We start from the raw sequence: 13,367 nt of genomic DNA on the forward strand, positions 1-13,367 counted from the left end.
CTCTCCCCTTCTCCTAAAACCCACCAGTCCTTTTCTTCAGTGTTCTTCCTTCGCCTTGAACTCTTCTGCCAGGAGGAGGAGCAACTGACTCCAAGAGATTGCAAATTTTGATACCTTTCTATGCGTTTCTCCTGCCACTGCTTGGTGAATAGATTTTTTTATCTATCCAATTACACTATATTTTCAAAAAATGATTATTTTCATTGAAATATTAGTTTGTTGGCCATCATTCCTTCTGATGTCACTCCTTATCAGTCTGTGTTGTCATCTATCTTCTTCAAACTGTCATCTGTTGTTTTTCACATTATGTACTAGTTTGCTCATTTATTTATCTGTGCCATCTATGTTAAGCAACACCATGCCTGTACATCTTTTCTAGTACTGATTTCCAGACACTTAGACAAGTCCATTGTTATTTACAACTTTGTATGTAACACTTTGTTTACAGCTTACTACACACAGGACGTTCTCCTGATTGTCTTTCACCACTTTATTTGCACATTGACAGCAACTTTCTTTCCCAGCCTCCACTTCCTGTGCTTCTATATGATTCTTTCATGTTTTTGTGTGTTCCTTTTTTGTCAAACTGCACTGACTGACTTTTACTGCCATCTCTACTATTACTTTATTTGCCAAACACAGTAGATTATCTTTCGTCCAATAACTTCCTTGTTCCATTTCCCAATTTTTAAAATTGGCTCTCTTTTCATGACTTTAGAAAAGGAAAAATTGGGATTGGTAATCTTTTCATAACATATAATCCACTTTTATGGCAAGAAGTTCTCATCCACTCATTCTCTCGTGTTAACAACCATTGTCTGTTCTCATGATTTTCGTATGAGTTTTTCTGATCTATTTCCTTGTTTTTCTCCTTTTTTTTCTACCTCCTACCCTCCTCTGCTTCTTTTCTGCCATTCCCACCTAACTCTCGAAACCCTACTCTATTGTACAATAAATCCCATTACGTACTATATTCAACCCTTTCGAGAATGAGCTTTTGCTCTATCAAAACTAGGATTCCACATTCTGTTTACTGAAACAGGTTTGTCCCTGAGAGTTACCCCCAAAGGCGTAATGCTGGAAGTCCCTGTTACTGCTCTTCACCAGCCCATTTTACAGTTACAAATTCAAAAGTGTCTTGCACTTACCAGGTTAATCAGTGAGCTATAGGCCTCATCTGCCAATTTACATTCCACCAGACTTCTTTCCTTGAACAAAATCCTGCAGTTATTTTCTCCTCATGTTTCCTTGGATGATATCATCCACCAAGCCATGTCAAACTGCGACAAGAGACCAGGCTTTACCTCAAAAAACTATATCATCTACTCCTAAACTACTTCAACAGTGGCATTTCCCTTCCTGTCCCTCTCTAGCTCCCTCAACAACCACACCATCAACCACCACTCCTCTCCAACAAACTAAGCTTGGCAAAGCTTCTTAACATCAACTAGCCTTCACCACTACCTCCCAGAGCAATGATTACTGTTGTGACTGGTTCTTGTAAGCATAAGTTCAGTGTCCTCAAACTCTCATCTAAGGCAAACTCCCCTCCTGAATTATTTGTATTATCTAAGAGTCTGCTTTGATGAAGGATCTACTTTCCTTAACACAAAAAGTCAGCTGGAAATACTACTATGCAACCCCTTTCCAAATCCTTTTCAACAGCATACCTGACACTGAACCCTGCCCTGAACAGTTCTGACCATGATCCCAACTTGATCCACAACCACTATCTCAAAATCATCCCTTACAAGCTTTCCAAGAATTACTAAGATCCACCACTGATTCACAACCCTTCCTCAGGTCTCCACAACATGATCCTAACCTGCCCTCTGCAGAACTACAGGCTCTTCATCCCCAAAAAACTAATGAACTAATGACTCCATCATTATCCTCCCCATAGGCAAGGGAACTACTAATTGACTGACAGGAGTATGTAAGCAAGGGTCTACGCTAACTGCCTCTCGTACAGCATCTGCCATCAAGATCCCATCCCTGTCATACAAACTGACCTACAGTCCCTCCTTAAAACCTCAAGCCCCCTCACAAAGGCTAACACTTCAATCCACAGAAATTCTTACCCCACCCAAACCACACATCCCCACTCTCTACCTTCTTCTCAAGGTCCTGAAATCCAATCACCCTTGTCATCCCATAGTTGCTGGCTTCAGAGCACCCACCAAATGTATATCTGCCTTAGTTGATCAACACCTGCAACCTATAGTACAAACACTTTCCTCCTATATTAAAGACACATACCATTTCCTACATCATTTGAAGTCTGTACCCATTCCCACTCCCACCACACCCCTTGCTTATCATCACTGATGTTACCTCCCTCTATACTAACATCCACCATATGCATGGTGCATCTGTCTCTGAACATTTCCTCAATCAGCATTCAGCTGATTCCAAAACTATGATGTCCTTCCTGCTCATCTTAATCAACTTTATACTTGTATTGTATTGTATGGAACTGGGAACCTAAAAACGATTGAGAGGCTTCGTCCCTGCCGTAGCCCTCAGTGGTTCACAAACCCACAACAGGCTACAGCAGTCCACTCACCCCACTGCCGTCCTACACCAAACCCAGGGTTACTGTGTGGTTCTCTTCTTTGAAGAGAATACACCCAGAGGACCTCTCAAGTATACAGTAACATCTGAATGTTATCGAGACCTCCTTGTACAGCATGTGATTCCTCCTTTGGAATGGTGCAATTGTGTGGATACCACTGTTTCCATCAAGATGGGGCAACACCTCATGTCACTCAACCAGTGAAAGATCTGCTTAATGCAACCTTCCACAAACATGTTACATCCAGATGTAAGGCCTGCAAGATCACCTGACCTGAATCCATGTGACTTTTGACTCTGAGGATACCTAAAAAGACATGTTTATCAAGGACACCTTCAATCTCTGCCTGATCTGAAGACCATTGTAAATGAACACATTGCTCAGATTCCACTAGAATTGCTGTGAGCAACAGTTGATTATGTCATTTTATGAATGTAGCATCTTGTCGATTTCTCTGGTGCTCACATCAAACAAACTGTGTAAGCAGTGAATAATAATAATAAAATCAACATTATGCATTTTTCACTTGTTTGACCTTTTCTGCTCACAGCCCATTTCTAAGTCAATTACATATGGAAACATTTAGAAATGTCCTCTTCTTTCATTCACAGCACCAAATTTGCATCTGGTTGCCAAAATTTGAACTAATTTTTTCCCAGCGTTAATCAGTTTTGCATTAACACATTAGAATATCTAACATGATTTGCTGCCATACTATAATTACAGCCACACTGGACCTCTTTGAGTAACTGCATTTTAGTTATAATCACTCTGTATCATACATTGTTCAGAATTTCCTTGAAAAACACCAGAAATTTACATTCATTCAGGGTTTTGGCTCCTCATATCATGATTCCAGATTTGATACATTATCTCACTTCCTGACACATGTTGGTAGTTGCTAGGCTCCTGGTTGATGCTACACTTTCAAATGATCATCACTTCTGGCACAGAAGAATCTGCTCTCATCACTAAACATAACTATGAGCCATGAATCTACCAAGCTCTGTCTTTTGATGCACTGTTAGGGAATGTGATGAAGTGTGAGAGGAAATCTGGTGAGCAGCACTTTCGTTCATAGTTCAGCAAATAGTTACTGCTGACCTAGCAGACATGCTAGGTGCTACACTGAACCCAATTCCTGCTGTGGTCACTGTGAGATCAGGAATCGCTTCTCATCTGATATAGTGATCAAGGCACGAATGCGTTTGCTGATGATTCATGTTGCCTTCAAGACAGCAATCGACTGTGCTGTCTTTTGATAATCACCATTGATGACAATAAAAGGCTGTTGTCTTATGTTAAATGTGTTAGGCCTTTCTTTGAAAGAACTATCTATCCTACCACAAGTCCACAATATGGTTTTACTGAAATTCAGTTAATTGTGCAAATTTCTACAATGTTTACTATCTCATAAAAATGTTCAAAACAAGACTACTTGTTTATCAAGCCACATATAACTATTGCATAATGTATAATTTTCCACACTTATATGTGGTTTCTACTATAGCCACAGAACAATAATTTGAGCAAGTTGGAATCCACTGGATGCCTGTGTGCACAGCAATCATTGAATATTCAAATTGATGGGAGGACAAAAGTCAGTCGCAAAATCTGTAATTTATTACAGATCTAGATTTTCACTATAACATAGTCATCATTAGTGCATTACCAAAGATCATGACATATGACAAGTTGGGACCTATATGACTCTTTGGTAATGCACCAATGCTAACAACGTACCTGTCAAAATCTAGGTCTGTAGTAAACCACAGATTTTGCAACTGACTGCTGTCCTTCCTTCAATTTGAATAATTTAAATCATCATCTTTGCTGCTCTCTTTTAGGAACCCAGACAAATATGATTTTTCCTATGTCACATCTTTAGAGATTTTCATTTTCTATTAGTACATATATTAAATGTATTCAGCATAAAAAAAATCTACATTCAAATAAATAAAATGAATAAAAGCAGAAGTCTATGATCAGCAGTCATAATTAAATGCACATCATAAAATGTACTTACCAACTCTCCAATTACGTGCAACTGCCGTATCATATGTCTGCTTGAGAACTAAAAAATCTAGAACATCTGGCATATCGTGATATTTTATAGTGAAGTTTTCTCCAGTTAGGCGCCCATCAGGATTCATCAGGCCAAGTTTTAAGCAGCACAGTCGAGGTGGTCGGATTTCATATTTAATACCGATTACTTTCACTAGCTCGTGTGCCTGATAGGGATAGAAACACAAAATTCTTAGTTATCATTTATCTCGCAAGGTGGTAGAATGTGTTGAATGAAATGCTCCACTTTCTCTCACTAACAGTAGCTAATCCAAGTTGCAAGGCTAGGATTAAGCTGGGCTAAAGAGTCCTGAATCTTCTATACTAATCCTGATTACTGCTACCTGCAACCAACTTTACACACCAGCAAAATGGCGCAGAGTAAAACAATTAATGTCAAATATTTATCCTTGACAGTGGTCACATTTCCAATTCCACACTGAAAATTAGGCCACCACCCCAGTCAAAATCTCCATCATAAACAAATTTTGGGAGGTAAGAATAGCTACAAAGATATTGTGAACAGTAATGGTTCATGCAGAGATGTGTGCGCGTACTTCCAGAAGGTTCTGCCATGGTTCCCAGCCTATTTAATGCTAGCTGAGCTACTTTCTGTCTCAGTTTTCTATATGTACTGCTACAGCTTTATGCATATGTAACTGGTTCCTGCTGAATGTTACTTAAATATTTTGTTCAAGTTGTTACTGCTTTCCTGGAATAAAGTTGTGTTCAGTCAACTGGTCATGTTGCACTATTACAACATGGCTGTTGATGAATGTCGCCCTGTTCTCTGCACAACTTTCTACTCTGCTGGTCCTCTGTTCATTCTCATGATGGCTGATGGTGATATGAGGGACACTGTATGTCAATTGGTCGAACAGCAAAAATAATTTTCCAAGGTGTTGCACCACCAATGATAGGTGCTGGACAATCAAACTCAAGTACTTCAATCACTGGCTTCTGTTTTGTCTAGTCTACATACTACTCAGTCTAAGGTGCCTGCTGTTTTGCCCTCTATGGTGTCCATGGTTTATTTGCATCCCTTTTGTACATGTGATGAGTAAGTTGTGGAATGGAACACATTCAAGAAACATCTGTGACATCACTTTCAAGCTTTTGGGATTACTGATGCTATTTTATGTTGTGCCTTGCTCCTTTCATGGATACCACCAATAATGTATCAAGTCCTATGCCAACTTGCCCCTTAGCAGGATCCACCATCTTTAACATTTGGCCAAATGTGTGAACTACTTTCAAAATACTACTGTAAGCGAACTCATGTTATTGCATTCCGGGTTGAGTAGGAAGCAACCACATCCATCCTATCGAGCATGGGTTGCTGAACTCCATGGATTAAGTTGTCATCATCATCATCATTTTGTGTCAAATGTGCATAAAGAGCCATATGCTGATCGGATGGTGACAGATGCTATCATTCATTTAGCTTCAGATTACAAGGTGTGAGAGCGTGCCCTCCAGTGTAAAAATCCATACCTCTATGAGGTTTTAGCTATTGCAGAGTCGTTCGAGGTGTCACAAGCTACGGGCAACCAAATTTGAGTCATTGTGTGAGATATCAGCAATTCCAACACTCTCCTTCACACCAAGCTTCAGGTAGTTTACAGGGGGAAGACATTGTCGCGGCAGTCTACACATGATCACAGTGTCAAGGTGGCTGGCCACACTCCCAGCAGCAACCATACCAACAATATAAACAGGTCAATAAACAGCATGTACACATTCAATGCTCCCGTCCTGCCCTTATTGTTTCATTAACCATAAGCTCCCAGACTGCCCAAAATACTGGGCTACCTGACATAATTGTGTCAAAAGAGGTCTCATTCCTTCTGTCTGTAATGCAACAATTCAGCATAATGATCCTGACGCATTATGGATGTAAGCATTGTATCAGCTATTTCTGTTGTGCCAAACGAGCTTCTCAAAGATGTTACGGTTTTTCGTAAAGTTCTGCACATGCAAGTGGATACAGGAGCTGTGGAAATTTTGTTAAACTCACAAACTTCAATTGTCCTGGGCTCCCCTCCACTTCTTCCTATGTCACAAAAGTTAATAAATTACAATAAATAGAGTATTTCTATTCTAGGTCAATTCTCTGCCCCAGTGACCTACAAGTCAGTAGTCTGGTCACTTACATTTGTTGTTGTAGATAACACACACACACACACACACACACACACACACACACACACACACACACAGAGAGAATCTTTTTGAATTAGATGCCTTTCAACTGTTTGGTTTTACCATTTAAGATGAAGTCAATTTAGTGTCTGAACAAGTGCCGTATACGGACAGTCAGATGCATTATGTTCCGAGTTTTCCTCTTTGTTCTCTCCTGGATTGGGGTGTGCCAACAATTTTCAAGTGCACATTATCTTGAAATCTTCTGCTCAGTCTCACTTACCTGGGCCCATCTGGTTCCAATGGCACTTGGGGAACAAGTCAAAGATGGATTAGATTGCCTCATGGAATCCAGGTTTGTTTGGCCTATTGCACCAAGTAAATGGTTTACCCCCTTAATTATAGTAAAGACCAGTTACACTTCTGTGGTGATTTGAAAGTTTCTGTGAATGCACAATCTGTAGTTGATAGATACCAGATACTGCACTCAGACAAACTCCTCGCAAAGTTACCAGGCGATCGGTATTTCTCAAAAATTGACCTGTCGGATGTCTATTTACAATTCCCTCTATGTACAGAGTCACAACATATGTTAGTTGTCAATACCCCTTTTGGACTGTACCAATACTTGCACTTACCTTCTGGAGTCACCAACACTCCCTCTACTTTTTAACATTTTTTCGAACAACTTACAGCACCTGTGCTGGGCTGTGCAAACTATTTGGATGACAGTGTAGTTTCCAGTGTCTCCACTGAGGAATATTTACAAAATCTCTGTACTCTTTTTTTTCCATCTTCCAATTGGCCGGGTTGAAGTGTAATTTAGAAAACTGTCAATTTTTTGCAACCTTCTATCACTTATCTCAGTTTTGAAGTTTCTCACAAGGGTCTCAAACCCCTGCAGCATCATGTTTCTGTTACTGTGTTGTTTCCATGCCCTACGTCAGTCAAAGAACTTCAGGTTTTTCTAGGCAAAGTCAGCTACTACCATAACTTTTTGCCCGCGGCAGCGACAATTGCACAATCGTTACACGCATTGCTGCACAAAGGGATTCAGTTTTGCTGATCGCTGGCTCGGGAAACAGCATTTTCCACCCTAAAGACCATGTTTTGAGTCTGTGCCTTTCTTAGTGACGTACCACCCACCTGCGCCTTGGCTCCTTGTGATGGATGCTTCACAGTGCGTGTTGGGGGCAGTGCTGGCTCATGGATATCCTGATGGCTCCGAGTGGCCTATTGCCTACACCTCGAAAATGCTGACTCCCACTCAAACGAGGGACTCTCAGATAGAAATGGAAGCTTTGGCCATTGTATATGCTGTGAAGAAATTCCATATCTTTCTCTATGGCACCAAATTCCACTGGTCACCGACTACAAATAATTGGTTACCTTATTCAGTCCTTCTGAGTCATTACCACATAAATCGACACTTTGCATTCAACATTGGGTTCTTTTTCTTTCACATTACAACTACAAGATTCATTTCCACCCTACAAATCAACACACAAATGGCAATGCTTTGTCCCGTCTGCTGGCTGGTTTGGACTCAGGATTTGATAAGAAGGAATTGCTTTGTTTCCACATTGATGTCACTGCACATCAGATGGTTGATGGTTTTCCTGTAACTAGCATACGAATCACGAAGGCTGTAGCTTCAGATCCCATTTCTCAGAAGGTCGTAACATTCGTACTACGTGGTTGACTGGATTCACCACCTTCTTGTGCCTCTGACCCCTCCATAATTATTACATCTTTTGACATCACTTTTCTATTGTGGATAGTGTTGTGCTTTTAGACAAGGGTCATGTGGCCTCTCGGTTAGTGATCCCCTCAGTGCTTCATTCGGAGATTCTCCATTTATTACATGCGTATCACTGGAGCGTATCACGCACAAAAGTGTTGGCCAGTCGACACATGTTTTAGCCCAACTTGGACAGTGATGTTACCTGCCTGGCTGCCTCTCGTTCACAGTATGCAGTGCACCAAGCAAATCCCTGATCATTGTCATCTCCATGGCCGACTCCGTTGCACGAGTGGGACCATATACGTGTGGATTTCGCTGGCCCCTTTCCCGACGATTATTGGCTGTTGGTCACTGACATATATACTCATTTTCCATATGTCACTCATTTGGTTTCCACATCCACAACTGCCACTGTAGCAGCCTTGTCCAAATTTTTTTCACTCAAAGGCTTGTCCACAATTTCAATGTCTGATGGTCCACAGTTCTCATCCCAAGAGTTCACGGCATTTTGCGATTCCCACGGTATATGTCACATCCTCACCCTGCCGTTCCATCAACAATTTAATGGTGATGCATAACTCCTAGTGCAAACGTTCGAAACTCTGGTGAAAAACTACGTTGGCTACTCTTCGTCCAATGTTGCCTTGGATCAGTTTCTCTCCTCGTACGAGCCCAGTGAAGCTACTCCACAGATGCCAGCTGAAGACAGTGCTACACCTCCTGCGTCCTCCACCTGGACGTCAACCTGGGAAGCTGCTGTGCCTCTTCCGGCTGGGTGTGGCTGGCTGAGCACGCAGTTTCAGACATTGCCCTAAATGGATTCCAGCTGTCATCATAGGCACCTCTGTGACATCTGGAGAGATGATAGTGTCTGCTTGAGGCACTGTGACCAGTTCCACCTTCACATGTATGGCCGGGTACCCCCTGATGTTGCACAATTGCCCCAAGCCCTTCCACAACAGGCATCACATACATGCTGCTGCCCCTTCTCCACTCTGATCAACAGCTGATACCAGTATCATCAGCACTGCAAGCACTGTCACCAGAGTTGATGCTGGAGGTCAACATGGAAACAGTCCTGGCATTGACGGTGTTGCCATATGGTTTGACACGGGAAGGTGGGTGCAGAATGTGTTGGAGCCTGAAGCACTTCAGACTGTACACTCACATTGGAGCACGTGACCTCAGCCAGAGCCCAGCAGACGAGGACAGCATGGATGTCTCAAGAATTTGTGATCTCCCTAAGGATTCAGGTTGTTAATGCTTCAATGGAATCAAGTTGCATTCAATATACTGGTTGCATTGTACTACACCCAATTACTACAGTTCACCCAAATCTGGAAGAAGAGTCTGTCTGACAAAAAGGCAGTTAGAGGGGTACAATTAAGACACAGTAAGAAGAAGTACTACCTACAGAGGCACCAATTTAGGAAATTTGGTTTTAGGAGACTAAATGTGACAGTAAAAGAAGTAGAAAATAACATGATCAAAGTGGGGAATTTCAAAATAGTTTAAAGTAAAACTGTATCAAATAATCACAATTTTAAAAATTATTGGTTACAGCACTACTATGGGCTTATCACGAAAATACTAGTTTTTAAAATAGAAATTTATTTTCCATCTGTCCTGACATAAAGAGCTACATCGTCTTCATTGAATCCCTGCCTTTCCCCTCTTCCTAAAGCCCCCAACACAACTCTCTCCCTCTCTCAAAACACACACACACACACACACACACACACACACACACACACACACACACACACACACACACACACACACAGAGAGAGAGAGAGAGAGAGAGAGAGAGAGAGAGAGAGAGACTATTCAAATGGTTCAAATGGCTCTGAGCACTATGGGACTTAACTGCCGTGGTCATCAGTCCCCTAGAACTTAGAACTACTTAAACCTAACTAACCTAAGGACATCACACACATCCATGCCCAAGGCAGGATTCGAACCTGCGACCGTAGTAATCGCGCGGTTCTGGACTGAACGCCTGAACCGCTAGACCACCGCAGCCAGCGAGAGAGACTATTTTGTCACATAATTTTTTCACAGACATCTGCAACTACATCTGTGAAAATTCTGAAATTTCAACTTATCTTATCGGTGAAGCCATTACAAAGAAACCATACCAAAAATCATGGACACATTTTCTTCTTACATTGCAAATATAGTACTTGAAATAATAACCAGCTTAAGGATGAAACAGAATTTCATTTAGTATTACTGTATGCATAATTATTAAATCAAAATCTTGGATGTAAAAGTCTATCAGAGTAAAGTATAAAATAATTCTAATTTATGGCTACACTAATGAACCCACGGTGGATTTAAAACATTACTGCTAACAACATAAAGTAAAATCATGATGTAAATTGAATGTAATGTTCTCAATCCTTACTCTTATTGTTTGTTTAGCCCACGGCTCACACCTATTACCCAAATCATACAGTTTCTTGTTTCTCACGGCATTTAGATACAGTTGATGGCCTTGGCGAAAATAAACCACTTCATCACCCATCTGAGGATAATAAGGAGCTTTTCTTGGTATAATTTCTGAAAGCCATTCAGTTGGACGGAAAGCTTCAGGAACCTCTGACAAATTGTTGACAGCTGGAAATACCTGTGCAAATAAAAACAGATACTTTCTGATGGTATGTGTAACACAGTCCAACAACCATTATACAACTCCAGTGCCAACATTTTATCAAAATAAAAATTTAATGTTCGCTTTAGTTCAGACAAGAAATTTAACTGTGTTAGCACATGTATTTATGCACCTACACACAACATTCTCTTGCCTTTAAAATAAATAAATAAATAAAAACACAAGTAGACGCGTGTTGCTCCTGCATGTGCAAAATGAAATTCAATGTTTTAATATTTACCTTTTTCCTCTGTCTTATAGGCCTATGATTAGTCTGAGCAGCTTGGGCTCTTCTTCTCACAGGACTTCTTTTAGGTGGCTCCAGGTTCACACCAGCATCTGCCACCCAATCGGAGTATTCAGAACTTTCTGTGTCAGAACTCGAGCTCATGGAAGCCAAATCTTCCTCGCGAGCAGTCGAGTCATCATTATTGTGATCAGTTGCTGATGACAAGCTTGCAGTAACATCATTGTTTTCTGGATTCTGAGTATCAAAAATATATTGAATATTAACAATAGTCAATTGCAAAAGATTTAAATCTGTTATTGCTCAGATCAGAAGTAGAATTCTGTAAAATACACTATCTGAAAGAATGTATCTGGGTACCCCTAAGTAACCAAGATTTGACCACTAAATGTCATGAGATGCCAGTGGTAAGTATTGTGTTGTCAGCAGAGAACCAGTATGTGTTGGTCAGGAGATCTTGCCGAGTTCAAACAGAGACTGGTTACTGGATGTCACCTAAGCAGTAAATCCATCAGGGAGATTTCAATCCTTCTAAAGCTGCCCAAGTCACTGTTGGTGATGGGACTGTGAGGCGAAAATGTGGAGGAAAACCACAGCTAAACCAAGTCTGTGCAGACCTCTTGAACTGACGAACAGGATCTATCGAGCATTGCAGAGAGCAGAAGGAAGAAATAGTTGCACCTGGGGATCTATCAGTAAAACAGCTGCCTGGAAACTGAGGAATTGCATGATCGAATCCCAGTTGGACTGTGGACTTTTTCAGTCTGCTTTTAGCCTAGCCTTCATGTCTCAGTCATACGATGAGTCACCAGAAGTGAAATATGGTTCAGATCCACATTAAATTGTAGGTCCTGTTTCCCCAGTTGGATAACTGGGGTATGTTAGAAATACAGATGACCAAAATGGGGTCCAACTGACCACTGAGGCCATTCAGCTACATGAACTACATCTGAGGTGATTTAAAGAGTGATGCCATGTGACAGTAGGTGACTGTAAATGAATGATTTGGAGTGATGAATTGTGCAATACCCTGTGGCAATCTGATGTGTTTGGGTTTGGTGAATGCATGAAGAGTGTTACCTGTCATCTTGTACAGTGCCAACAGTTAAGTACTGACGAAGTGGTGTTATGGAAAGGTGGTGCTTTTGATGGTTAGAATGTGGTAACCGTACTGCACTTAAGGAAACACTAAATGCAGAACGATATGAAAACATTTTACGGCACTGTGCAGTACTTACAGTAGAAGAACATTTTGGAGACAATGACTGTATCAGTGTGACATGCAACCCAAACAAAGCAGTGTATGTGGCAATTGCTTGTGGATCCTAACATTCCTGAAATGGACTGGTCTGCCCAGAGACCCTACCCGAACCCAATGGAATACCTCTGGAATGAGTTAGGAAGCTGACTTCACTCCAGACACCAGTGTCCCACATCGTTACATACTCTTGGTTTTGGCTCTTTATAAAGAATGTGCTGCTATTCCTCCACTGACATTCAGACATCTAATCGAAAGTGTCCCCAGCATATTTCAAGCTGTCATAGAGGTGAAGAGTTGATGGCAATTAACAAGTGCTGTGACACTATGATCAAATAGTGTACATGAGAAATGAATCACTTAAAACTTGATCTGAAATGTTGCCATTTTCGTTTTGAACACACCATTTCATTTTGAAATCTACAGTATACACAAATCAAAATCCTGTATCTGCTGTCTAGGGTTTTTGTGAGTAACTGACACATTATGCAACGTGGAAAGATTTTATGAATAGATTCTCATTAGGCTGAAAAACTCAGAAAAGCTAAGTGATATGCTGCAGTCTACATTATCTTCTAACATATTCTGAGTGAGATTATCCTGTTCTCCCTCAAGCCTCCCCAGTGGACATATTTTGTATAACTCTTGGGACCATAGGTCCCCTTTATGGGCAATACAAGATGC

General features: G+C 41.0%; 1 protein-coding gene across 1 annotated transcript in view; it reads right to left on the reverse strand.

Annotated features, from left to right (window-relative positions):
• LOC126183565 (PH-interacting protein) overlaps positions 1-13,367 on the reverse strand; it is a 273,245-nt gene that overhangs the window by 42,650 nt on the left and 217,228 nt on the right. Inside the window, exons 18-20 of the mRNA XM_049925643.1 lie at positions 11,420-11,662; positions 10,933-11,154; positions 4,602-4,806 (exon numbers count right to left, since the gene is read on the reverse strand). Coding sequence (XP_049781600.1) covers positions 4,602-4,806; positions 10,933-11,154; positions 11,420-11,662 — 670 coding nt within the window. The remainder of the gene's footprint in view (positions 1-4,601; positions 4,807-10,932; positions 11,155-11,419; positions 11,663-13,367) is intronic.

The sequence above is a fragment of the Schistocerca cancellata genome, chromosome 4 (genome assembly GCF_023864275.1).
Source record: "Schistocerca cancellata isolate TAMUIC-IGC-003103 chromosome 4, iqSchCanc2.1, whole genome shotgun sequence".
Taxonomy (NCBI): Eukaryota; Metazoa; Arthropoda; class Insecta; order Orthoptera; family Acrididae; genus Schistocerca; species Schistocerca cancellata.